At 49.5% G+C, this 27255-nt stretch overlaps 1 protein-coding gene across 9 annotated transcripts in view; it reads right to left on the reverse strand.

The window, feature by feature from the left end:
* ACACB (acetyl-CoA carboxylase beta) overlaps window positions 1-27255 on the reverse strand; it is a 101167-nt gene that overhangs the window by 41461 nt on the left and 32451 nt on the right. For all 9 annotated transcript variants that reach the window (XM_070627026.1, XM_070627025.1, XM_070627027.1 and 6 more), the window contains 18 exons: window positions 24881-24990; window positions 24587-24668; window positions 23370-23468; window positions 22258-22367; window positions 22042-22152; window positions 18653-18862; window positions 18245-18415; window positions 16112-16273; window positions 14312-14475; window positions 12336-12486; window positions 12142-12245; window positions 10999-11080; window positions 8250-8395; window positions 6922-7072; window positions 5469-5603; window positions 3604-3750; window positions 1972-2160; window positions 103-203 (listed from right to left, as the gene is read on the reverse strand). In XM_070627026.1, coding sequence (XP_070483127.1) covers window positions 103-203; window positions 1972-2160; window positions 3604-3750; window positions 5469-5603; window positions 6922-7072; window positions 8250-8395; window positions 10999-11080; window positions 12142-12245; window positions 12336-12486; window positions 14312-14475; window positions 16112-16273; window positions 18245-18415; window positions 18653-18862; window positions 22042-22152; window positions 22258-22367; window positions 23370-23468; window positions 24587-24668; window positions 24881-24990 — 2425 coding nt within the window. The remainder of the gene's footprint in view (window positions 1-102; window positions 204-1971; window positions 2161-3603; window positions 3751-5468; window positions 5604-6921; window positions 7073-8249; window positions 8396-10998; window positions 11081-12141; window positions 12246-12335; window positions 12487-14311; window positions 14476-16111; window positions 16274-18244; window positions 18416-18652; window positions 18863-22041; window positions 22153-22257; window positions 22368-23369; window positions 23469-24586; window positions 24669-24880; window positions 24991-27255) is intronic.

Raw genomic sequence — 27255 nt, forward strand, 5'->3', positions numbered from 1 at the left:
AGTTGGAGCCTGCCCTTAAGAAAGCCCCAGAGCACCAGCCTGGTGCAAGCCCTGGGACAACTCAGAGTGACAACCACACCCCACGGAAGGCCCCGGATTCACCTCTGGATCAGCTGCACGATGCTCTGGGTGTTCATGAAAAAGACCTCCCGGTCGGCCTTCCGCTGCAGGGTGGCCGCGTGGCAGTCCAGGATGGTGGCGATCTGGACAGGAACACAGGACAGGTCTGGCCACTCACAGCCACACAATCCGGTCGCCACACAGAAGTCACCGGAAGGACCCACCACGGGCTCCCGCAGACATCTCATCCAAGGCTCATTGGAAAACGGAAACTTCCAGCCCCAAAGCCCTCTGGCCACCCAGAAACAGCTCTGTCCCTCCCACTCAACGTGTCACTCGAGGAATTCAAGAGCTCAGAATGACAGCAATTCCACAAAGACGCACACACACTCGCATTGTTCCTCTCCACAGACATGACTGGTCTGGGGAAGGAGGAGAAGGGGATTTCCGAACGCAGGGACAACGAGGGTGCTGGGCGGGGAGGGGTCCTGTTTTTATAATTAGACGTAATGTTATCAGCATATTGTTCCTGGCAACAAAAACACTTCTAAAGAATAAACCTACATCAATGACAAATTCCTACAAGGTCCAAACGTACTTTTCTCAATATGGGGTCCTTTAGAGTTTTGTTTTTGCTATTTTTTTAGTTGAGCTATAATTCCCATACCATAATATTCCCCCCTTTTAAAGTATACAATTAATTTGGTGGCTTTTAGTATATTCACAGAGTTGTGCAGCCGTCACCACTATCTAATTTGAGAGCATTTTTATCTCCCCCAGAAAAACCCTGTAACTGTTAGCAGCCACTCCACATTCCCCCTTCCCTCAGTCCCCTGCAACCACTAATCCACTTCCTTTCTCCGTGGCTGGCCGATTCTGGACACTTCATAAAAATGGGATCCATCATCACGTGGTTCTTGTTGACTGATTTCTTCCACTTCGCAGAATGTTCTCAAGGTTCATGGTGGCATCGATCAGCATTTCACTACCTTTTTTTTTTTTTTTTGAGGAAGATTAGCCCTGAGCTAACTGCTGCCAATCCTCCTCTTTTTGCTGAGGAAGACTGGCCCTGAGCTAAGATCCATGCCCATCTTCCTTTACTTTCTATGTGGGACGCCTACCACAGCATGGCTTGACAAGCGGTGCCATGTCCGCACCCGGGATCCGAACCAGCAAACCCTGGGCCTCCAAGAAGCTTAACCGCTGGGCCACCGGGCGGGCACTTTTTATGGCAGAAGAATACTCTGGGAATGAGCTGACCTTCGCTGACCTCTAGCCCCCCCGAATCACGGGGGGAAGGACAATGGCAGGCAGCCCTTCTACTCAGACCGAGGCCAGGAAGATAAATGGGCAGATGGGGCTCTTCCAAATGTGAATTACCTTTAAAATGCTTGACAAAAGCAATCCCCTCCCCCCAAAAACTAAAATGAGGCCAACATAGAATTATTACGGATACTTCATACTACCATGGAATATTTCCATTCTTAAAAATATTCTATATACGTAAGGCGCCAAGATCATTTCTTTACAAAAACCACAGGGAGGGAATCAAAGCCACAAACTAAGAAAAACTCACCTTTTCCTCTAATTATTTCAGCCAGAGTATTTTCTGAAAACGCTCATTCTATACCCACTGCTTACTCCTATTCTGAACCCGAGTTTTATGGAGTGAGGCCTAATAACTGTCGATGTTCATCTCAACAGCTGTTCTTCTGGGGAAGACGCTGGGAGCCTGCAGAGAAGGCTTGAAAGAAAATTCTCTGCCCCGACATCTCAGCTGTAAGTGGGTGTCATGAAACCCATCTCCATCAGAGCCCAGAGGTGGAGACGGCCCAGGCGCTGAGTTCCCAAGGACGCACCTGGCCTGGCAAGAGCAGCGGGGGGCGGGGCAGCGGGGGGTGCGGCACATACCTGCTGGCTGGGGAACTGGCACAGCACCGAGGTGATGTTGCTGGCATACTGGGCCATCACCCTGCGGACCAACTTCTCCACGGGGACAGGGATGCGGCCCGACACGCTGGTCATGATGTCCTGCAGCTCCAGCAGCGGCAGCGTTGGGTGCCGGAGGGTCATCATGAGCTTCTGCACCCACTCCTTCAGCTGTGGTGGAGACCACAGCATCGGCCAGAGGCCCTGCAGGGGTGTGGGCGCCGCCCCCCACCACGCGGTGCCCAATGCGCTCAACCCACCCAGGCCCCGTGCACTCAAGTTGCCAAAGATCTAGACCCAGCAGCCTCTGGAACTGTCCAGAGTGACATGGCCCCGTGACCACAAGTGGAATACCCACCTGCACCCCCCCAGGAGGGCCCCCACTCCCCTCTCCATGCACGCAGAGAGCTGCGTGGTGCGGGAATATAACCTAGACCATGTGAAGAGCTGACGTTGGTGGGATCCTGCTTCATGCCACATGCTGTTCTAAGACCTTTATCTGCACATTCTCATTTGATCCCCCAAAACACCCTTAGAAAGTAGGTATAATCATTATTCTCGTTTTACAGCTGAGGAAACGGAAACACAGAGAGGTTAATTAAGTTACCCAAGATCACCCAGCAAGTACGAAGCAAAGCCAGGAGGCAAACTCAGGCCATCTCCCTCCAGAGACTCTTAACAGCTGCACCACACCGCTCTGGCAGCTGAAATGTTGATGGTCTTTGAATGAGGAGGGTAATGGTGCCAAGCCCATAGGGTGGTCGTGAGATTTAAAATGAAATGATGCATGCACTGGCAGGTACAAAGACTAACGTTGCAAAGAGAGCAATCACAATTAGGCAGTGGCATGGGGGGAAGAGCACGGACTCTGAAGACACAGGCCCAGGGATCAAATCCCATCTTTGCCTCTTCATGGGTGAAACAGGGTACATTTCTTAGCTTCTCTGTGCCTCAGTTTCCTCACCTATAAAATGGAAATAATAACAGTTCCTACCTCAGAGGTTATTGGGAGGATTAAACGACTTAATAAATTGTAAGTGCTTAGAGAAGTAGCTGGCACACCGTATGTATCAGACAAGGGCCAGCCATCATTATTACCACCATCACCACCACCATTGCCCAGATCGGCCATTCTGAGATGGAAGGTGGTACAGCACAATTTTATCGCTACTGATGTTGGCTTTAGCATCATGGGCCTTTCACGGAGGTCTGCAAATTTGCGGACTTACTTCTCTACCTGGGATGGTGAATGAGGAACTGAGTTGTGTGTCTGAACCACGCCTTCCTCGCTGTCTCTTTAAGAGGGCAGACCCACAGGGACTCCACCCTTAACCTGATACTCGAATATTCTCAGGTTGAGCTGAGCCGAATCACCAAAAACCAACGTAACTTCTACAACAGTTTATAATCAGAGAGAAATGATACGCCGACGTCTACAACCAAATGGAGGAGTTCCCTGAGAATAGGTCCTTTCTACAAGCCACACAGGACTAACCATTTTCTCATCCCTTACTTCAGAAAGACCTCTGCTCTCACGGAGTAAAGCCTTCTGGCTCTTCACACCGACTTACACACGTGTGTAGAAGACAGTTACCCTTCGCGCAGACGATGTACCTTTATGCTAAAAATAGGCTCAGGCAGACAGTAGCCGCTCATGACGTTGGTCAGGTTTTCTAGGACGTTGTGGAAAACCTGGTGCAGTTTCTCTCCGAGGATGGGCAGAGTTTGCTGGGAGGGGAGCTCCCCTGTGAACGGCTCGGCCTGAGGAGACACGACAGGAACTGGAGGTCAAGGACACTGTGACCTCCCGGAGGAGACAAGACGAGCCAAGGGCCAAGGCAGATCCCCCAATTCACAACACTCACAACACAGTCAGCACGAAGCCCGAGAACAACCAGAAGAAAACATCACCCTGGAAAGTCAAAATCGCTAAATTCACACCTCGATGCAGATTTTCCAAATCATGCCCTTTGCAAACGTCATAGTGAATTGTTAGGTTCTCCAAGAATTTTGGAGAAGGGTAGGTTGGTTTATTTTGCTTTCTAATCAAAATGATCTCCCTATTTTCAGTCTCTATTGAATCCCAAAGATAAACACCTAGCAGGATGAAAATTTATGACATCCTTATACAAATGCTCTTGATTTTTATGTTTTTTATTTTTATTTATTTATTTATTTTTAGGAAGATCAGCCCTGAGCTAACTGCTGCTGCCAATCCTCCTCTTTAAAAGCTGAGGAAGATCGAGGCCCTGAGCTGACATCCATGCCCATCTTCCTCTACTTTATATGTGGGACGCCTACCACAGCATGGCTTGCCACGTGGTGCCATGTCCGCACCCGGGATCTGAACCGGCGAACCCTGGGCCGCTGAGAAGTGGAACATGCGCACTTAACCGCTGAGCCACCAGGCCGGCCCCTCAATGCTCTTGGTTTTTAGAAATCATATACATTTAGTCTTAGAGGACCGAAAAATAAAAAGCTCCCCAAAGGGGCAACACTGACTTAATGTGCCCGTTCATCTATTAACACATTCCACAAATTTCCACTGCATGCCTGCCACATGTGAGGCGCTGGGACCCAGGACGTTTGCGAAGAGCTGTCCGGCTGGCCTGGACCCCTCAGCTTTCCGCCCCCTCCACCCGCCCACCCTGCAGGCTGCCCTCGCCCCTCAAGATTAACTGCAGGCCTTCCTTCTCCACAATCTGATGCCAGCTTCCCATCTGGGCCCCTAGAGCCAGGGGCCAAGGGCAGTCCTCCTTACTACACTTATCGAGCTGAATCACAGCGCTCATCTGCATGTCTTTCTCACGGGCATATATGAACCCGCGGGGCCTGGGGGCCGGGCCCTGTCTCACGAATCCAGCCAAGAAAATGTCTACTGAATGAAGTCACAGTGCAGGCACAGAGACCTTCCCAGTGATCTAAAAAGACCCAGTTCCTAGCTTTGGGAACCCGCTAAAGAGAATAAGGAAAAGAATGAGAAGAAAACAAACAGAATGAACAGTCTAGAGGAAGACACAGTTTGATCTTTTAAGAAAAATGCTTCTCTAGCATTTTTCTGAGCATATGTACTAATCATTGTAGAGAAAACAATAGAAGCTTGGATGGCTGGCTACCTCTCCGTATGCATGGCTGACTTAGGAGGGTGTAAACATTCATTCATCCATCTCTAAGACCTGTTTTCCTCTGAGCATCCTCTGTGCCCTGAGCACTGTGCTAGACACCAAGGACACAACGATGAACAGAAGAAGGCAGTCATCGACCTCAGTACTCGCAGTCTAATGGAAAGCTCAACCAACGCTGAACAACTCATTAACGAGAACCGAAATTGCTGATCCCCCTGGACCCTGAGTTCAGGGCCACAAGACAGACACTCTGGCACAGCCTCCGCTGGTCCCAAGGACAGGCTGCTGCCCCGGGACGTGCCAGGAGCACATGTGAGCCAGCCGGGGTAGCTGTGCCAGGTGCTGGCTACATACCGGGTGCACTTTAGAAGGGTCGTCGAGCTCCAGCCTGGCCACCACACAGCCCGCTTCCAGCACGGCCCCTGGGCGCTTGACGTACTTCACCCGGCCACTTTCCTGCACGTTCAAGGTCATGATCATCTTCATCACCTGTTTTGCAGAAATAAGAAATAAGACAGAGCCCACCAAGACTGGCCTGTGTGCGTGACACTCAGAGTCGCCCAGAGCTATAGTAACTCTGGAGAGGGGACTGGGTCATTTGAATAAGATGACTCCCTGGGCAGAGCTCAAGTGGAAAGGGTAGAGGGAACCAGCATTTACTGAAAGCCTACTGTGTGCCAGGCACAGGGCTGTTCACGAATCCTCTCCATCTGCAAAGCCAGCCGGGAAGGTGGATGTTTATTGTGTCCATTTTACAGACAGGGAAACTGATCTTTATTTCCAAAGTAACGCCACTCTCCTAGAAATACAGTTAAATCATCATGTAGGGTGATTAAGACACATGTTCCTAAAACGTGGTGCATCCTGTGACCAGCTCCTTTACAAGGGCAGTGAGAAAACCCTCTGGGAAACACTTTGTGAAATGAAGAACGTGCTCACAGAACAGCCACCAGCCCCTTTAACTGGCCTCTCTGAGCATGTGGATATGGGGACGTGACGAGTCCTGTTACTGTGGTGTGGGCCGCAGATGGTCAGCTCTGTGCTGCCGCTTCTCAGCAGTTCAGGCTTGGGACCCAAGTCAGCCAGGCCTAGGCTGCAACCCCAGCACCCCACCCATCACTCTGTGATCTCCAGCAAGTGCCTTCCCTTCTCCGAGCCTCAGTTTCCTCAGGTGTAAAATGGGGAATAACGACGCTCTCCTTTCATGGGGATCTTATAAGGATTAAGCAAGATGAAGGCTCCAGCACACAGCAGGAGGCCAACAAGCGTAAGCTTCTACTGTTGCTGTATTTTCACTGCCATTAGCATTATTATTTTCCTTGGCGGCATGGAAAGGGGGCTGGGTTTGAATCCTGGCTTTGTGTGACCTCCAGTGAGTTCCTCAGCCTGCTGGGCCCGGTTTCTGCATGTACAAAATGGGGACCATATTCGTGTCCGTCTCCTCTGACTGCTGGGAAGATTAAAGAAGGTACTAAAGATGGGTGAAATGCTTAGAATAGCGCCTGTCGTGTGGTAAGTGTTTTACAAGTGTTGGCTTACCACTTCATCGTCATCATCACCATTATTCACCAGTTCTTACTCATCCCTGGGCAGCCATACATTTTTGAGGTTTTTCTCTCTGAACACTGCTGGCAATCTGGGCTGAGCCCCACACACTGGCTTTCTTAGGAATCTGCACACAATGGCCCAGGTGAGCGGGGAGGCCTGCGCTCATGTGCAGAAGCAAGGTGAGACCGCCCTCCCTTGGGGACCAGGTGTAGGGAGGCCCGGCTGCAGCCACATCCCCCAGGCTCATGTCTTTGCGCACCTCCATCTCAGCGTAGCTGCTTCCAGCCTCGACGTGGGCCCCATCCTCCACGGTGTACTGCATCAGCTTCCCAGCCGAGGGGGATCTCAGGACCGTGGGGTCATTCTCCTTCTCAAACACACACGTCTTGTTGCCGATGGTGACTCGGTAACTGGGAGAGAGGAGCGGGGAGGTGATGGGGAGACGGGGTGGACCATGGACCCAGGGTGCCCGAGTCAGGTTTTTGACAGGATTTTCTCCCTCCTCAAAGCAGCCATGAGCGTCGCCCTGTATGCAGTCGGAGGGACTGCACTTTCCCTAATGGTGGCGATTGACAGATGCCACAGAGATACTGGGAGTGAGCTGGGTGAGCAAAGGGGGCGTCCTTTTTCTGGCTGAAAATGAGTTCCTTTTACTGAAGTATGTTGGGTACAGAGATGGCAACCAAAAACATTATTCAATAAATATTTACTGACTGAATGTCTTCACCTTGTAAGTGAACTGGGGAGAGGCCGCCCCATGGGTGGAGCCTATAAAAACCTTGACTATTCTTGGCAGACAAAACATGGGTTAAAAAGAGGCAAGAACACACTGCTCGGGGATTGGGGAGGGAATCTCCACTCTCTGACTGGGGCTTTTTCTGGCCTGGGGCCTCTGGCACCCCCTCACGGGTGCCTTGCTCTCCTTGGCTGGGGGTCTTCCCTGCCCGCTCAGGAGGGGTGGTCTCCATTTCACTGTGTGAGCTCAGTGAGGTCAGATACACCGGAGCAGGAGGCGCTTTGGGTCCAGCTCACGATGCCCTGTGCTCCATGCCTTCAGGCCGTCCCCTATCTCATCCATCCAGGCGACCTGTCCTGCCACTGTCTGCTTGTTTAACGTGCCATGTCCCCAACGGACTCCAAGAGTCATGACCACACTTCTCCCGCAACACCCGGCCCAGGGCCTGGCACGAGCAGAGGATCAATAAACAGCTGCTGCCCAACTGGACGGCCACATCTCCTCTAAGCCCGGGCTCAGACGGGCGCGGACACTGCCGTTCAGACACAGAGCACGTGTCCCCTCACCACACACCTTGCAGGCCGTGGAGCTGGGAGTGCCGTCCCATTCAGCTCTGAATCCTCCCACGTTACTAGAAATGGGCCCCCTGGGAGCATTCCATAAATGTCTGCCACGGCGTGGCATTCCAGCCAAGAGATGGACCTCTCCACGGGCCCCAGGATTGAGCAGAGAAAAGAGAAAGTACTTTACAGAAGACCTCTGACTGCCCACAGGCCGGCTTTGTATTTTCGGCCCCGTGGGAGAGGCGGCCCGCGTGCCGGGCCCGCGGCAGGCCTGAGCGCCCCACGCACCTGTCCACCTCTTCTTTCATGTAGGTCGTGTAGCTGTTACCGTTGTAGGACAGCAGCAGCCCACCATCGTTCAGCCGGTGGGCGTCAATCTCGATGTGACAGCCGTTCATGATGAGGACGAACATGGTCAGAGACTGCCGGGCCACCTGTGGGGACAGGCTCATGTCCCCACCTAAATTCAGGATGCCTGCTTGTCCCTGTGCCCCAGAGCACCATGTGGCCCCCGACCATGAGCAAGGGCCAGTGTCCAGGAGACCCAGGGTGGACACCCCACCTTTCTAGTTCCTGCTCCCACTCACCCCAAGGGAGCAGCTGGCAGGGCTGGAGAAAGCCTGGAGTCAGGGCCCCGCACCTGTGCTGTGGGTAGGCTAATGGCCACGGGCCACAGGTGTAGGCCACAGGGAATCCGGCCATCTCCCACCCACTGAGTGCCCTCACAGGCTGGGAGCTTCCTTCTGATTCCTGTTTCCAGGCATCAGCCCCAAGCAGGGAGCACTGGGCAACAGGGAGACGGGGGTCTCGCTCTGGGTAAGCGGCTCTGGGGCTCCACCAGCAGTGTGGACACGGACTTGGGCTCTGCCCCCTAGACCTGGCTCTGCACAGGGGCACACAGGAGATCGGGGCACACGAGAGGCACAGGCGGCCAGGCCCTGGCCTTGGCTCTGCACTTCAGTCTGAAGTACTGGTCCCATCTGGCCCTCAGTTCAATGTGTGTCTTCTCTCCCAGAAAGAGCCCTCAATCTATAAAATACAGGGGCCGGCCCGGTGACACAGTGGTTAAGTGTGCACATTCCACTTCTGTGGCCCAGGGTTCAGATCCCGGGTGCGGACATGGCACCGCTTGCCAAGCCATGCTGTGGTAGGTGTCCCACATATAAAGCAGAGGAAGACAGGCATGGGTGTTAGCTCAGGTCCAGTCTTCCTCAGCAAAAAGAGGAGGATTGGAAGCAGATGTTATCTCAGAGCTGATCTTCCTCAAAAAAAAAAAAGAAAACTATAAAATACATATTTTGAGATGAAAGACAGCAAGAAAGATAGGAATATTTATGGCAACATTATTTACAGTAACAGACAACTTAGAACCAAACTAGCTATCCAACAACCTTGCAATGAAATAGTCTAGACCTGCGCTGTCAAATGTGGCAGGTCCTAGCCCCACTTGGCTATTTAAACGTAAATTAAGATTCAATTATATGTAAAACTCAGTTCCTCAGTGACACTTGCCCCATATCAAGGGCTCAGTGGCCATAGGTGGCCCATGCTGGGCAGCGGAGATACAGACCATTTCCATCCTTATGGAAAGTTCTACTGGACAGCGCTGCAGACACTAAACCGATACTACAGAAAACTTGCTAGTAACACAGGGAAACTTTATGACGTGATAATATCAAAGCAGGAAAACCACATTTGCACCATGATCTCAATTTTGTCAAATTAATGCATGAGGAGAAAAGATAAAAAGTTAACAGGATTTCCTCCAGGGGTCAATGCATAGTGGCTTTGTTTGTTGACACTTCGTGTTCATTCAAAATTTTGAAATTTTCTACAAGGAGCATGTGCCATATTTAAAATCAAGTTGGGGCGACTAGGCCCCCAAAGGTAGCCAAGAAACACCGGGAGCAAAAGTGAAGTGGTTTTACAGCACATCCCCATGGATAACACGCTCGTTTGGCTGAACCAAGCCTGGAATTCTCCAAAGTGGAAAGTTTGACATGTGCTCAGCAATATTACAACTAAAGGAAAAGAAGATAAAAATTCTGCCTCAGAAGCAGACTTGAGCTCTATCTACTTTTCCCTCCCCAGAAAGTGACACTAAGAAGTACACAGGGGCCTTGGCTTCCTGGGGACACTTTGCCCCCACAGGTTACCATGACCGGGACCCGGGGCCTCACCCTGTGCCTGCACAGCTCAGACACTCTCTGACACTCTCTGCTGAACTGACCTCGGGTAGCCGTGGAGGGGTAACTGGATACTTCCAACAGAGGACAGCAACCCTGAGTAAGCTCCAGGGACACCAGAGGGGGACCAGGAAGAGGCTAGAAACCCACACGTTGATTCTTGGTGCAGAGACACAGGACAAAGCCAGCCTCACAGCCCTGGGGAATGGACCCAACACTCCGCCAGCTCAGCAATGGTCCTGCTCAAGCTCTGTCCTGGGTTGGATAGCGTCCCCCCAAATTCACGTCCTTCCTGGAACCTCAGAATGTGACCTTATTTGGAAATAGGGTCTTTGCAGATGTAGTTAGTTAAGAGGAGGTCATCCTGGATTAGGGTGGGTCCTAGATGCAGTCTGACTGGTGTTCTTGTTAGAGAAGAGATGCAGAGACACAGAAGGAAGACAATGTGAAGACAGACAGACAGACACACGTACACAGAGAAGGTGGTCACACAAAGTTGGAGGCAGAGACTGGAGTGACGACCTACAAGCCAGGGAACACCCAGGACTTCGCACAACCACCAGAAGCGAGGAGAGCACGGGACAGAGTCTTCCCTGGAGGTTTCAAAGAGACCACGGCCCAGCCAACACCTTGATTTTGGACTTCTGGCCTCCAGAATTGTGGGAGAAAAATTTCTGTGGTTTGAAGCCACCAGTGTGTGGTACTTTGTTACGGCAGCGACTGGAAACGAAAGACTGCATGGGCCATCCTGGGACCCCAGCATGAGAAAATCCACTCCGGGGATGGCTCACAGCAGAAATCAAAACCTCAAGCCCCCGAGTGTCGGAGACATCGAGAGCACGGGCCTTTACCTTGAGCACGTACTTGACGCCTCCGTAAATTAATTCCACGTCCACGGTGTTCAGCAGAGAAGCTGCGGGGAGGACCTGGCCCCTGAGAGAGAAGACAGCCCTGCGGTCAGCCTTGGGAGTGACTGAGAACTCCGCAGCTACCCCCTGGGTTTAAAATACCACCCAGCTCTTTGCCTCACCTAAGCACCCAGACACCCGGCTACAGTGAAAAAGCCGTCTGATTAAAAGGCAAGGAATGTGGATCACCCCAAGGAACCCGAGATTCCTCAGAACTCAAAGGAAGTGCACTTGCTGAAGGATGTGAAATTTCCAAAGGGCTTTCCAGGAAGCAAAATCCCTAACGGCTCCATCTGGGAAACATTCCCTGTGTGGGAATCCTGCCGCCTGCTTATGAAGGAAACCAGCGCACACACATTAGTCTATTACCATTCCAAAGCACGATCACCAAATGCTAAAAACTTTTCTCCTTTTATTTTCTTTTTGGTAGCTTCATCTGCTTATCACAGTGGTTCTCAACGAGGGGTGATTGTGCCCCTGCTCCTGGGACATTTGGCAATGTCTGCAGACATATCTGATTGTCACGACAATGACATCCTGGGATTGGGGTAAGAGGAAGCTACGGATGCAGCCAGGGATGCTGTCAATTTCCCACAATGCACAGGACAGCACCCCCAGTAATAAATGGACCAGCCCAGAATGTCAATGGTGCTGAGGTTGAGAAAGCCCGGCCCATCCTAACAGTGAGCACCTGGCCACTTCCATGCTGGGCCATTTCACTCGTCATCTTCTGACTCAGGTGAGGGTCTGGGAGAGAACATTTGCAGAAGTGACCCACACCACGCTTTGCATCTCAAATCCACCTCCTCCGCTCTGAATGCCTGAGCATTATGACGTCCCTTACAGGAGTGAGTACAAATATGCACATGACTGTGCACTGACTGCTGCCTTGGCTTTGACAATCTCATCCCCACCGGCCTCTTCCGGGGCAGCCCAGGTTTACCCAAGACCGCACATGGCGGCGAACAGGCACGCAGAATTGACTAATTGCCTGGTCACCGATCTGCACCCACACGAAGCATGTTCTGCCTTACTTGCTACCAACACATACCCTAAGAGGGGGAAAGAATTACCCATGCTGCCCACCTTTCCAGCGAGTGTAAGAAATCCGTCATGCACGTTCTGAACAGCGCGTCGGCCACATTCAAGGCTCCGCACACCACCCCAAGCATGATATCTGGCTTCTCAGCCTAGGAAAGACTCCGTGCCTCAGTATCCATGGTGAGCAAGCCCACAGGGAGCTGGGGGTGGTCTCTGAGAGCCAGAGGGGAACTCCCTACCTGTACTTTCTCAGCGATGAGGTGATCCAACCACCCAGTGTCAATGTCATTGTTCTGAAAGCTCTCGGTCTCCAGGAGGTTAATGAGATATTCCACGGTGGTTCTGAAGTCACCCCGGATGGACAGTTCCTTCAAAGCCACCACCATGTTCCTGGAGGGGAAAGGCACACGGATTGTTTCCCAAATTAATATACGTGTCAACAGAGTTCCTGAGTGGTTCTCTGAGAGCCAAGACGGCACAGAAATGAAGAGAGGGCCCTGAGTCAGATGGCCCTGGGGTCGTCTCAGCTCCCGCATTTACTAGTCGAGCAATCTTGGGCAGGTGACTTAACCACCCTGGGTCTTGGTTTCCTCATCCAGAAAACGGGAGACTAGCCTGCCTTCACACAGGTGCTTGAAGATTAAAGTGAGACAACCCACATAAGGCACACAGGTACTGACCAAAAGACGGCAGCTGCTGTGAACGTGATTAATTACTGAGGTTATAATTATTATTAGCCACTGCCAGTCACTCTGCCTCTCTCTCCACTGGACCTATTCAGATCTCCGTGTCCTGGAGCTGGCACTGCCTGCTGGCCGTCCACACAGCTGCTCTGTCCAGTGTGCATGGGGCGACCTGTGGGTGGCTAACAGCGTTACCCGGCACGTGCATGGCCAATAACCACCTCCGTTTTCACAACAAACAGGCCTCCAGCCAAAAGAGGTGAAACCTCCACTCCTATGAAATCAGGATGTTTTGGGGGAAAAGCACCAGAGAGAGGGAAGGCTGAGAAATCCTGCATCCTCGGAAACCCTCAGCCCCAGGAAAACCGGACAGCTGATCCCCCTATTGGGACACTGGACTCTGACTAACAGCAGGAAGAAAATCGGGAATTTTTTCCTCTGAATTCTGTTGAAGTTGCTACTGGTGATTCACAGCATGGGACGAGCCACAGGCCACTTCACGCAGAGTGGGCTGCGCCGCCTGACCTCCCTCTCACCCCCTATTAATCTTTATTTGCTGCAATCCTCCATAAGCTTCGAGCGTCTCAGTTTTTCACTGACGAAAACTAATTATTCGAAGCTGGCGAAGAAAGCCTGATCATCAAAAACACCGAATGTAATTTAGTTCATGGCTAAGCGCCCCAGGTCAGAGAGATCTTAATGCTTTCTAAATGAAATGGCCATACTGTCTTTGGGCTTCTCCCCTCTAAAGGGCACTTATCCACCCACACAGGAATGTTTAATTACAAAGTGAACTGGATTTTACCTTTTTGTGCCCACGTCAGGGCAGGAGAAATGTAAGATGTGGGTGTTGTGGAATTTGGGGGCCCCTTTGTCAATGTGGGTTTCTCTGAGGCCACCCTTTTTATCAAAGCTATAGTTCTGGGGCCAGCCCAGTGGCATAGTGGTTGGGTTTGTGCACTCTGCTTTGGCAGCCTGGGGTTTGCACGTTTGGATTCCGGGCGTGGACCTAAACATCGCTTATCAGGCCATGCTGTGGCAGCGTCCCACATAAAAAATAGAAGAAGATGGGCATGGATGTCAGCTCAGGGCCAGTCTTCCTCAGCAAAAAGCGGAGGACTGGGGGTGGATGTTAGCTCAGGGCTAATCTTCCTCACACACACAAAAATAAAGCTACAGTCCTCAGCACCTTTTAAACTTTTGGAATCATCTTGAACATTCTTTTGATCCCCTTCCACTTTGACCTAAGAAGCTCAAGACCAAAAGGCCTTGGCGGGCTCATTTTACTTCATGGATCTCAAAGCCAGGAAGAGGGCAGGCTTTGTGCTTGGACTACAGCACAGGGTGGTGACAAGTGTCTGCTCTGTGATTCACCTCCCTCGATCTCCTCCAGAACTACTGCATCTGAAGCCACAGGCTAACTCAGTCTCCTGAAGGAAGGGAGGGAAGGAGAGAAGGAGGGAGAGGGGGCCGGGGGAAAGGCAGGAAGGAAGGAGGCAGGGAGGAAAGGGGCAGAGGAGGGAGATACTGACGAAATGGCCTCTTCCCGGTTCTCTCCCCAGGAGAAGCAGTGCCCAAACTGGGAATCAGCAAACTCGTGTAGGCCACCAGTAGCAGCCACGCTGAAATAACCCCACACATTCTTGCTGCTGCGGAAATTCAGCTCCTGGACCGTTCCGGAGCTCGGCTTAAACCCCTGGAGCCCAGACAGGAAAAGCAAAATCAGAAGAAGAAATCATTACTTCAGATATATTTTCATCAGAACTGAATCCTAGGAAAACCCAAAAACCCCCATCCGAACCAAAAACTTAAACTGATCAATCAAACGTTGATCCCTCTCATTGGCGGAGGGGGTGCACGTGTCTGTGGGTGTATCCACGTGAGCACTTTAACGCATGGAATTTTTACTTAACAAAACCTATTTAAAGGGGCTGGCCCCATGGCCGAGTGGTTAAGTTTGCACGCTCCGCTGCAGGCGGCCCAGTGTTTCGTTGGTTTGGATCCCGGGCGCGGATATGGCACTGCTCATCAAACCATGCTGAGGCAGCATCCCACATGGCACAACTAGAAGGACCCACAACGAAGAATATACAACTGTGTACCGGGGGGCTTTGGGGAGAAAAAGGAAAAAATAAAATCTTAAAAAAAAAAAACCTATTAAAAAAAAACTAAGTTGGGATTGGGAGAAGAGGGACAGAGCTAATATGGGTGAACACTGATCATTTTTGGAGCTGAGTGAAGGTACCTTCTGATTTTAAATGCTCAACATTGTCGATAATAAAAAGCTTCAATAAAAGAAGAGAGCAGTTGGATTTCCAATTCTGAATTATGAAAATTCCAGCAGATAAAGAAATCCAGTGTTAGCCCTTGCTGATAATCACAGACACCTAGTTCCCTTTGTGGGGATGGCCCGTCCCTGAGTATAATTTTGGCAGGGGGCATGGATGTGGACCCCCTCACTGGGATTAGGGCTCTTGAAGCGGCTGATGAAGGCACTCATTTTGACAGAGGTGCCTGGAGGTGAGAGATGGAGAGTTCCCGGTGCCTGGGCTGTTTCCACACCTGGTCCTCCATCCTCCCAGGCATCTGTGAATAAGCCACGATCCCTCTGAAAAGTTCTCATTTTGCCTGTCGCCCCCAGCATCAATTGCTTGCTTGCAACCAAAGATCCCAAACTAATACAGTGGCCATAGTTTAAAATTCATTAATCAAAAGGGGGAGGGTAAAAAACAAACCTCCCTCACCCCAAGGTTCTTGAATATAATCACTATATAATTAAGTTGCGGTAGATGATGGAGATTATGTAACAATCAACCGTTAGTAAGCATGTAAACTGCGACAGACGCCAGCTGGTTGGTTTTTTAAGGCACAATTAAGAACAAGTCACCAAGGGACTCCTTACAATGGGCCAGACTGCATTATGTTGTAGTAAAAAGTTCATGGGGCCAGAAATCCAAGGACCCGGGCTCTAAGCCTGGCTGCGCAACCCAAAGATGGACATGTGCTTTAGAGCCCACCGAGGAGGATCGGCCACGGCCTCAGCAGGTCCCAGGCTGGGTGGTAGACAGGTCACCCCAACCCCCTGAGCTGAAATGCAGGGTAATGATGCCCAGCAGCGGCGGTGCTGTGTGAGCAAGCAGTGGGATGCATGAAGGGCCCTGTCCTTTGCCTGGCACACACTACATGCCAATAAACCCTGTCCCTGCCCGCACCTCAGTTTGTTCGCCTGTAAACCAACAACCCTGGGCGTCTTGTCCAAGGCAAACATTGGGGGTCTGCCCCACACTGGGAGACTGAAGATGGCAGAAGCACAGGGGGCCCCCACAACTTGCCTCATCTGGGTTTTCACTGGTGATTCTGGCCGCAATGACGTGGCCTCGGGCAAGGGGAGGGTTGGAAGGGGTTTCAAAAGAAATGGGTGTCACCCCCCATGGTGACTCTCCATACAGAAGCCGGATGTCCTTCAGCCGGTGCAGTGGCACGCCCATGGCAATCTGAAATCAAGAAGTCCGTCCCACAGACTGTCAGTCCCACCAAAACCCCGGCCCCTAACATGGAGCACAGTGCTAGATGCGACAGAGGGAGGGGGCAGCGAATGATTCCAGACCCACCGAGCGCCCACTGTGTAGGCAACACTGCTACATGGTGGCAGGTGGGGCAAAGAAAGGAAAAGGCAAAAGGCTTTGCTCTGCCCCAACGGAGCAAAGAGGGTTGTTGGGAAAAGCAGCAGTATTCATAAAACACCACAAAACAGGAAAATAAGTGCATCAGATAAAAGTTACTGATGCTTAGTGCTATGGAAAATGAGAAGCTAAGGGTCCAGCTGCAGAGTTCAAGGAATGGCGAAGGACGCAGGGAAAGCTGGACTAGAACAATGAGTGAAAAGCAGACAACAATGAACAGCAGCTTAACCAGTTTAACAGGCTGTCTCTTCCGATGGGGCACACGGAAAAGGACCCAACATGACGGGTGTAACGGTCTGCCACAACACTTAAGTGACTCTCATCGGGAAGAAACAATCAGACAGCTCCAAACCGAGGGACATTCTGCCTGAACTCTTCACAAAGGCCAATGTCAAGACCGGAAGGAAAAGACTGAGGAACGGTTCCCGATTAGAGACTAAGGAGACACGACAAGGAAAGGGAATGCATGGTCCTCGACTGGATCCTGGATTTAAAAAACAAACCAACAGGGGCCGGCCCATGGCCAAGTGAGTTTGTGCGCTCCGCTGCAGTGGCCCAGGGTTTCACCGGTTCGGATTCTGGGCGTGGACATGGTGCCACCCATCAGGCCACGCTGAGGCAGCATCCCATATGCCACAACTAGAAGGACCCACAACTAAAATATACAACTATGTACTGGGGGGATTTGGGGAGAAAAAGCAGAAAAAGAAAAAAAGAAGATTGGCAATAGTTGTTAGCTTGGGTGCCAATCTTTAAAAAAAAAAAACCCAACAAAAATAGCTAGAAATTAGGGACAACTGGGACGATTTTACTGTGGACAGCAACAGCACATAGATAAGAGGTGGCGTTGATGCTGTGTTTCCTGTGTCGTAATTTCATTGTGTTGTTGTACTGGAATGATCTTGTTCTCAGCAGGTCCTTATACTCGAGTATTTAGAGGCAAAGTGGGATGAAGGCTCAAATCAAAACATCTCTCAAAAGGTTGAGCCCCCCAAAAAAATTATACAAATACACAACTAGAGAGAGAGAAAGCTGCGATGTTGGCTGGGACACCAACAACTGGGGCTCAAGGTGGAGGGTACGGGTGTTAGTTGTGTTATTCTTGCAGCTTTTCTGAAAATTTTCAAGCTAAAAGAAATAAACAGATAAAATAAAAATTCTGGTGATGGAAGGAAGAAAGAAAGAGAAGAAGGAAGGAAACACTAATAAAAAAAATTGAAGCATTCCCATTAACGCAAGAGTTTCTGACTCTGGGTCATGAATCTCAAGGCGGGGGATACTGCCCCCAAGGGGGCAAAGAGGTCCTCTTGGAGGTGAAAAAAGTCTTACTCTCTGTATGTATAAAGCACAGATATATCTACAGTATCCAAATAGGTACAGTATATCTGTGATATTCAAATTGCTTGTGGGAGAAATTAGAGGAAAGAAATGTCTAAAAGGGCTCCTTAAGGGGGCAATAATGAACAAAAGGTTGAGAAATACTTCTCTAGGTCTATGAAATCAGGGGGTCCACAAATGCATTGAAATTATACAAAATACATTTTTCCAGTGAGAAGGTCCAAGGCTTTCGCCAGTTTCTCAAAGGACTACATGCCAGACCAAGATGACAAACCCGTCATGGAAGGTTCTCAGCCTGCATGGCTCTCAGCGCTACTCACACCTCAGAACAGTCACTTGCAGGGCCAGGCGGCCAAGAGATGGGCAGGAAGGCCTAACGTGAGCAGGACGGGGAGCCCCACCCTGGGCGGACAAAGCCCCAGGACTTGGAGCTCGTTTGCTTGCCTGTAGCTGGGCGGCCGGCAGGTTGACATCAGCGATCATTTCTGTGCAGGGGTGTTCCACCTGCAGGCGGGGATTCAGCTCCAAGAAGTGGAAGCTGCCGTCCTGGCTGTAGAGGTACTCAACCGTCCCTGCGCTCACGTAGCCCACGGTCTTGGCCAGGCGGACGGCACACTGCAAGGAAAGACACCGAGGGGATTCCAGCGGTTTCTCAAGTCGTTTTAATGGCAGCTCATTCATTCTCCCACCAAATGCAGACTGAGGACCTGCCATGTGCAAATTACTTTGGGACCTCATGGATACTACTCCAATAAACCCACGAGAGGCTGAACGCCACCCCACTCTGGCAATCCAGACTGTAGGGAGCTCTTGCCGGCTCTGAGCTGAAACAGCCCCCCCGCGGCTGCCCACCTGCTCCATGAACTCGAACACGGCCGGCGTGGCGATGGTGGCTGGCGCCTCCTCGATGATCTTCTGATGTCTCCGCTGGATGGAGCAGTCTCGCCCAAACAGAGACACGGCGTTCCCGTACTGGTCGGCGAGGATCTGGACCTCCAGGTGGCGGGCGTGCTTGGCAAGCTTCATGAGAAAGACCGGGGAGCCCGGGATCTCGCTCTGCACCTGGGGAAGGCACAGAGGCTGGCTCTTTCTTGGGGACCAGAACCCGAGCAGAAAGTTCTCCAAAGAGAACGAAACGATAGCAGTGCCATCCACGATTTTGCTGATCTTTTAGCTTTTTTTTTTTTTTAAAGATTGGCACCTGAGCTAACATCTGTTGCTAATGTTCTTTTTTTTTCTTTCTTCTTCTTCTCTCCAAAGTCCCCCAGTACATAGTTGTGTATTTTTAGTTGTGGGTCCTTCTAGTTGTGGCACGTGGGACACCACCTCAGCATGGCTTGACCAGCGCTGCCATGTCCGTGCACAGGATCCGAACCGGCGAAACCCCAGGCCGTCAAAGCGGAACACACAAACTTAACCACTCGGCCAAGGGGCTGGCCTCCTGATCTTTTAGTTTTGTTTTACCTTTCTCACAGACATTACATTCCCATTGTTGTTTTAAGTCAAACATTGTCAAAATACATAACATAGCAAGTGAAGTTTCCCCACGATCCCCTCTCCTGAAGATAATGTACTGTTCAGAGTTGGGTACAAACTGGTTAAGAGTTTACGTACTGTTAAGAGTTAATGTGGTTAAGAGTTAATGTGCTGTTAAGAGGTGGGTGTACAAACTGGTTTTCTGCTACACGATCAGTAATACACACACAGAGAATGTTTCCTTAAACGAAAATAGGACCAAAACACACAACTCTGTAGCTTTCTTTTCCTCCTACTTAGTGCACTCGCTCAGCCAGCTCTCCACGGTGGATCCTAAGGACAGACCTGCTCCACCCTTTGAATGGCTCAGAGGCATTGTCTTACAGGCATGTCATCTAGAGATTCTTAAAGAAAGATGATGGAAAAATAAGTTTTCACATGGAATGATTTCTAAGACAAACCAAGAAAAAAAAAACAAGCTGCGATAATACCCATGTATATTGCATGGTCATTCCATACATGGGAGCATGCACCCATGCTCATTCCATATGAGCCCACTTAGGTGAAAAATAATCGAACAGAATTATATGAACGTGCATGTAGAAGTACACACCATAAAAGTACTGGGAAGAAACCCCACTGCTAACAGGGGTTACATCTGAGAAGCAGGGAGGGGTTGGGAGGTGATGGGGGAAAGGGAATCGTCCTTTTTTCTTCTTAACGTACCACTGAAGTGCTGGAATTTTTACGTTAAGAACATTTCCAGGCGCCAGCCCCGTGGCTGAGCGGTTAAGTTCCCGCATTCCACTTCAGCGGCTCAGGGTTTTGCTGGTTCGGATCCTGGGCGCAGACATGGCACTGCTCATCAAGCCATGCTGAGGTGGCGTCCCACATGCCACAACTAGTAGGACCCACAACTAAAATATACAACCATGTACTGGAGGGCTTTGGAGAGAAAAAGCAGAAAAAAAAAAAAGAAGATTGGCAACAGTTGTTAGCTCAGGTGCCAGTCTTTAAAAAAAAAAAGGACATTTCCGTATTGCTCTTATTCATTAATTAATTAATGAGGAATTAAAAGAATTAAAAGCAGTTTTAAAAAGTAATTAAAAGAAGGCGGCCTCGGAGAGGTCGAGCGTGTGCGGGCGCCCGGGGGTCTATGGGAACTCTGTGTGTCCCACTCAATTTTGCTGTAAGTTGAAACCGCTCTAAAAAGTAAAGTCTATTTTAAGAAGAGAAAGAAAAAGATTTAAAATTTATACAACCCCTAAATGTAACGTGGGATCCAGGACTGGATCCTGGAACAGAAGGAAGACATCAGTGGGGAAAACTGGTGGGAGCCGACCAAATCTGGGGCTTACTTGCCAGAAATGTCCCACTACTCATCTCTTAGTTGAGACAAACGTGGCGTAGTTATGGATGATGTTAACAGCGGGGGAGACCGGGTGAGGGGTAGATGGGGACTCTTAACCAGTGTTGCAACTTTCCTGAAAATATAAATTCTTCCCCCAAAATACCCCCAAACAAGTACCCCCCAATGGAGACACAAGGTAGTGAAAATACTACTTTATATAACACTCTCATTGCCCACAGCTGTATAATCAATAAACCTCTTCAGAAAGCAAATTACTGATATATAGTCATCAGTACACGGAAAGCGCATACATTTCACTAAGTCTATCTCCTCCCATGGTCTTTCCCAAAGAAAATAATGCAGAAGAAGGAAAAAAGCTAAGCATTACTTATAGTACTAAATACCATAGTATACTACAGTAGCATTATTCATAATAATAATGAAAGTGGAAACAAGCTTAACATTTAACAAAAAAGGAAAAGTTTGATAAATAAGACTACGGTCATATAGGTATATTGTACAATCATCAAAATAATTGTAAAGACTGGAACGACATGGTAAAAACGTTCATGACCTACAATTTAGAACGTTTTAAATGTAGAACAAAATATTGTGTACACTGAACGCAGCTCTTTAAAACATACACGGAAACAAGGGCTAGAAGAAAACCGAGACGTTTTAAAACAGTTGGGTTAAGAATGAGACGATTGTGGGGCCGGCCCCGTGGCCGAGTGGTGAAGTTTGCGCACTCTGCTTTGGTGGCCCAGGGTTTCACTGGTTCAGATCCTGGGCGTGGACATGCCACCACTCATCAGGCCACGCTGAGGCAGCGTCCCACATGCCACAACTAGAAGGATCCATGACTAAAATATACAACTATATACTGGGGGGATTTGGGGAGAAGAAGGGAAAATAAAATCTTTAAAAAAAAAAAGAATGGGAAGATTGTCAGCATAAATTTTTTAAAACATTGCCAATAATAGGCATAATGTTTTAAAAGTGGAAAACCAGCTACAAATAAGAAATGTACCTTTAGTTCCTACAATAAAAATCAGTCATCTAGAAATGTTAAAAACATCAAGACTACTAAGATTTATAAAATATCCCATCTCTCAATGGACAATTAGAGTCACAGACAGATTTTCTGACCCTCTATCTCTGAAATCACCGACAGACACACTGATTCACGGAATCAAACATCTAAGGACGTGGCGTCGAGATCAACACAAACGGTAGACTTCTGGGAGTGAAAATGTACGCATTTGCTTCAGAACCCAACACAGTGACATTCCAGCTCCCACAGATGTCCTCTTGACTGTGACACAGTAACGCTAATGGAAACAGTCTGGTGGCCAACAACTGAATAAACACAACTCCCAAAGACACAGAAAAATACGCAGCAAGACCAGCTCACTTGTCTGAAAAGGATAGGGAAGTCCTCGGCGCTCTCCGCCTTCCGGATTCCTTTCCCTCCGCCACCTTCAGAAGCTTTGATCATCAATGGAAAACCGATTTTCTCTGCCGCCTGGGGGTGAAGGACAAACAGGCCTCTTTAGAGGTCAGACAGTTTCCACCACCACCAGGGCAATGAGGAGGTTCTGGCGCCCGGGCCCCCCGGCTCTGCATGTACCTCCAAGCCCTCATCTACGTCCTTCACACAACCCTGGTCATAAACGTCTTCCGGGACGCTGATTCTTTTCCCCTGCTGCAGATTGTCTTCTGCCCACTGCACCGTCAGACCTGGAGAGTCACAAGAAAGCTGAATCCTCCTAAGGATGGCAGAGACACACACAACACAGAAACCACGGGCCGCTCCTCAGCCCCTCTAAACCTGGCCTCGGGACCAAAAGCATACAGACACGTTCCTCAGCTTCTCACAGTGCCTTTTAAGTTTCTTAAGGACTGACTCCACCTTGAATGGGAAACCAGGCTTAAGAAAGTCAGACTGAGTCTACCAAGAACAATCATATTAACCCAAATCCAAAAAAATCCCAATTCTACCCCACAGAGTCATATGTGTGTGAATCATTACTTTCCAAAACCCTGTGAAGGTTAAAAAAAAAAAAAAAAAACAGCAAAAACAAACATTCCACTCCAAATTTAAAATTCAATCTTTAGAGAAAAATCAAATTGTATAGGAAACTCCTGAGACATTTTCCTGTTTATTTTTTCATTTATCCTAGAAATTCCACTTTTAGGAATTTATCCTAAAGAAATGATTAAAATGTACATAGAGATTTAGCTACAAGATTATCAAGCCTCCATTACTTTTAATATTTTCAAAATTAGAAAACAATAACTGGAAACAACCTAAATGTATATCTACAGAGACTGTTAAGTAAATTACGGTCTATCTGTATGATATAGTCCTACGCAGTCATTTTATAGTTGTAAGGTGTATTTATTGACACAGAAAGATTAGTGAGAAAAAACAAGCCACAAACTAGTAAATAAGAACTCCGGCGTTTCAGAGGATGTGCCTAGAAAAGGAGGGACAGCTACAACGCAACAAACGTTCAACACTAGGTCATAGGATTACAGATGATTTCTATTTCTTTTTTGTACTTCTCATATTTTCTAAGCTGTCTACAATGAAACTGTACCACTTTAATAATTTTAAAAATTTAGATGAAAGAATTAAAAAAGCATACTCCTGTCACCCCCTCTGCTCACATTACAAGACTGGGCTGAGGAGACACCGCCCCCCCCCCCCCCCCCAAAGTGAAGGTCAGGTCATCTTACCGCTTCCACTCCAGGGCAGCGTGGGAATCTGCAGCGTCTGGGCCACGATGGTGGAGGCGATCTTATCTCCCAGGGCCCACATGGCTTCACTGGGAGGGCCTGAGTGAGGCGGGACAAAGGGGAAGGCAGACTCGAGTCAGCCACAAGACCCTCACAGCCAAGTACTGACCAAGTGCACAAAGTCCCAGCTTTCAAGGAGTTTAATATCGAGTCGAGGAAGAAAAAAATCTATTAGTTGGCTACTTCATCAGTCAACTTTCAACACATCTGGTCTGAGTTACCAGCTAACCTATGGGGGGCGGGGCGGCGCGGCAAAAAGGTAGATCAAGGGGCAAGCTAGCACCTCAAAAAAATCAGACCATGTGTTAGCAAACTTTTTCTATAACAAGCCATAGGCAACACATAAATGAATGAGCAGGGCCATGTTTCAATGAAACTTTATTTATAAAAGCAGACAGTGGGCTGCATTTGGCCTGTGGGCTATAGTTTGCCAGCTCCTTAGCTGGACCATCAACCTCCAGACGAGTTAAAAATGAGAGTCTCGTGTGACAGCCAATCAGAGACCACGGACAAAGAAAACATCAGTGGCACAGGTCACCAGGCAGACCCTCAGGGAAGTAGAAGGTGCTGATTTGCACCGAGCTGCTTCATATACACAAGTCAGTGTTGCGGGCCCAGAGGGAAGGAGAGGCAACAGGGATTTATTGTGGATTTATTGTGGTAAATGGTTCCCCTAAACCACACAAGGATGTCAGACAGCATATTTGCACAAAGTTTACAAATACAAATACAAATCCTGAAATAAAGACATGTCACAGACAATAAGTCTCATTTTACCTAAACTGTAGTAGAGAGGAGGGGCTCTGGTCCCAAGGCCCGAGCAAAGGTGTGGCCTTATCAGAACTGTGACCTCCAAATCTAGTTAGAAATCTGAACGTGGCTGGGATCTCAGGACCAACAAGAACCTAGCAGAGGGTTCTGCTTGCCCCACATCCTCCCACCATGGTAAACACAGTAATGGCTCCTGCGTCGCTGGGCTAGCTAACCTACGGTGTGCTTTCCCACCCTTGGACTCGCTTGCTCCTGACAATGAAAGCGTGAGGTGGGAATATCCAACTGACCCCCGCTTACAGGGCTGCTCTAGAAAGAGGATCTGACCCCGCCGAGTGTCCCATCCACACCCCTGTCCCCACGTATCTGCTGGAGACACACTCTACCTAAGAAAGCAATCTCGTGCTTGCGCAGGAGCTCTGGAAGTTTGGGGTTTTCAGAAGCATGGCCCCAGCCAGCCCACACCGCCTGCAAACACAGAGAGGAATGAACAAAGATCTCCCTTCCAGGACCCACTTCCCGTCACACACCCAAAGTTCTTCGCTCGGTCCTACCGGCCCTGGATTTCAGAGTCTTGGAGGACCTGGCTCCTCTGCCCCTTCCAAACAGTGGACGCGAGTTGTTCCAGAGCTCAGCGCATCAACCCCTGTGGGCAGACTGGGGCGTCCCAGCCCACTTACCTGCACGGGGATTCTCTTGGCGATGTCCACGATCAGCTCCACGTTGGCATAATTGTTGTTGTTGGGCCCTCCCGGGACGGGGACATACTGATCTGCCATCTTGATATACTCTGGAATTAAACAGAAGATAAAAGAGAGTGTGAACACGACTGCAGGACTGCGTACGGCCAGTGAAAGGACAACCGTGAAGACTCTAGGGCGACAATGGACAAACGCGTAAAATGATTTGAAAGAAACTGAAGATGATTCTAATTACGTGAAAATACACGTGCATGCGGACAAGGCTTGGAGGGGAGCAAAAAAGAAGGAAGGAATAGTGAGATTAGAGACGGGTTTTTAAAAAATTCCCTATTTAAAGTTTACCTTAATATTGTTTTGACATTAAATAATGCAACGTTTTTTTGTTTTGTTTTGCATTTTTGAGGAAGATTAGCCCTGAGCTCTGCTGCCAATCCTCCTCTTTTTGCTGAGGAACCCTGGCCTTGAGCTAACATCCGTGCCCATCTCCCTCTACTTTATATGTGGGACGCCTACCACAGCGTGGCGTGCAAAGCGGTGCCATGTCCACACCCGGGATCCAAATCAGCGAACCCTGGGCCGCCGAGAAGCGGAACGTGCGCACTTAACTGCTGTGCCACCTGCCAGCCCCCCAAGGTTTGTTTTTAATTGTAGAAAAAACACATATAAAATTTAACATTTTATTCATTTTTTGAGTGTACAATTCAGTAGTGTTCAGTATATTAAAATTGTTGTGGGACCGGCCCGGTGGTGCAGCAGTTAAGTGAGCACGTTCCACTTTGGTGGCCCGGGGTTCGCCGGTTTGGATCCCGGGTGCGGGCATGGCACCGCTTGGCAGGCCATACTGTGGCAGGCGTCCCACATATAAAGTAGAGAAAGATGGGCATGATGTTAGCTCAGGGCCAGTCTTCCTCAGCAAAAAGAGGAGGATTGGCAGCAGTTAGCTCAGGGCTAATCTTCCTCAAAAAAAGAATTGATGTGCAACAGATCTCCAGAACTTTTTCATCTTTTAAAACAGAAACTCTGTCCCCATTAAACAGTCATTGTCCATTCCCCTCTCCCAAGCATCTGGCAGCCCCCCATTCTACTTTCTGTCTCTATGAATTTGACTACTCCGGGACCTCACATAAGCAGAATCATACAGTATTTGTCTTTTTGTGACTGGTTTATTACACTTAGCATAATGTCCTCAAGTTGAAGCTTGTGACAGCAATTCCTTCCTTTTTAAGGCTGAATACAATACAATGTTTTGATTTTAAAAGATTCATGCTCTCTAAGCCATAAATTCCACTTCTAGGAATATGTCCTAAAAAAATACTTATCAACGAAGCCTAAGCATGATGTCAGAGAATGTGCACTGGGCAGTGTTCTGAACTGTGAGAAGTTAGACTCAACATGAAGCTAAGAGTTAGTACATCGGTCCTACGGAATTCTCTAAGATCCGAGAAGGAAAGACGTGGAACTTTAAGTGCAGATTCGGAAAGAAACGTGACAGTAATGGTTCCTTCCAGCCGGCCTGCCTCCAATGTTTATCAACGCAAGTGATGGTGACTGGGGAGTCCCAGAGATTATAAACTGAGAAGTCAGACAAGCTCCTTCTCCTCATCAAGTTTGACTCTAATGTCGGAGAAAATAAACAAGAAAAGAAACCTAATAACTACAGACCGTGGTCAGCGCCAGGGCTCCCTGAGGGAGCCAGAGGGAGGGGTGGAGGCCTGCTCTGCAAAGAGCTTCGGGGAAAAGCCCTCTCGGCAGAAGGCCCAGCACCTCCAAGGCTCTGTGACAGGAAAGAGCACGGTCTGCCCCGGAGCCGACGAGGCCAGTGTGACTGGGACCTGGGGATGGAGGATGAGAGGCAGGAGCTGAGGCCAGGAGGCGGGCAGGGGCTGAGTCATGTGGGGCCTCAACTGGCCCGAGCAAGGATCTGGAGTTTCAGTCTGAGCAGGATGGAAGACCCCACAGGATGAGGCTCAGGCCTCAGACCAGGCTCCCATCCCGCCTGGATCGCATGCTGGTTTGTGTGACCCTGGGCAAGTGATTTATGTCCCTGAGGCTCGACTGTCTCATCTGTAAAATGGACCTACCAATCAAACCTCTCTTCACTGTTGGGAGTAAGAAGGAGGCTGTGTCTGTGCAGAGCAGAGCCCAGGGCCTGCACTCAGGGAGGGCCCAGGGGGCTATGGAAGCTGCTGCGAGAGACAGCACGGCAGCCTCTGAAGCATTTAAGGAGGGGGCTGACGGGGCCTGTTTTTATTTATTTATTTATTTATTTTGAGGAAGATTAGCCCTGAGCTAACTACTGCCAGTCCTCCTCCTTTTTTTGCTGAGGAAGCCTGGCCCTGAGCTAACATCATGCC

The sequence above is a fragment of the Equus przewalskii genome, chromosome 7, assembly GCF_037783145.1.
Source record: "Equus przewalskii isolate Varuska chromosome 7, EquPr2, whole genome shotgun sequence".
NCBI lineage: Eukaryota > Metazoa > Chordata > Mammalia > Perissodactyla > Equidae > Equus > Equus przewalskii.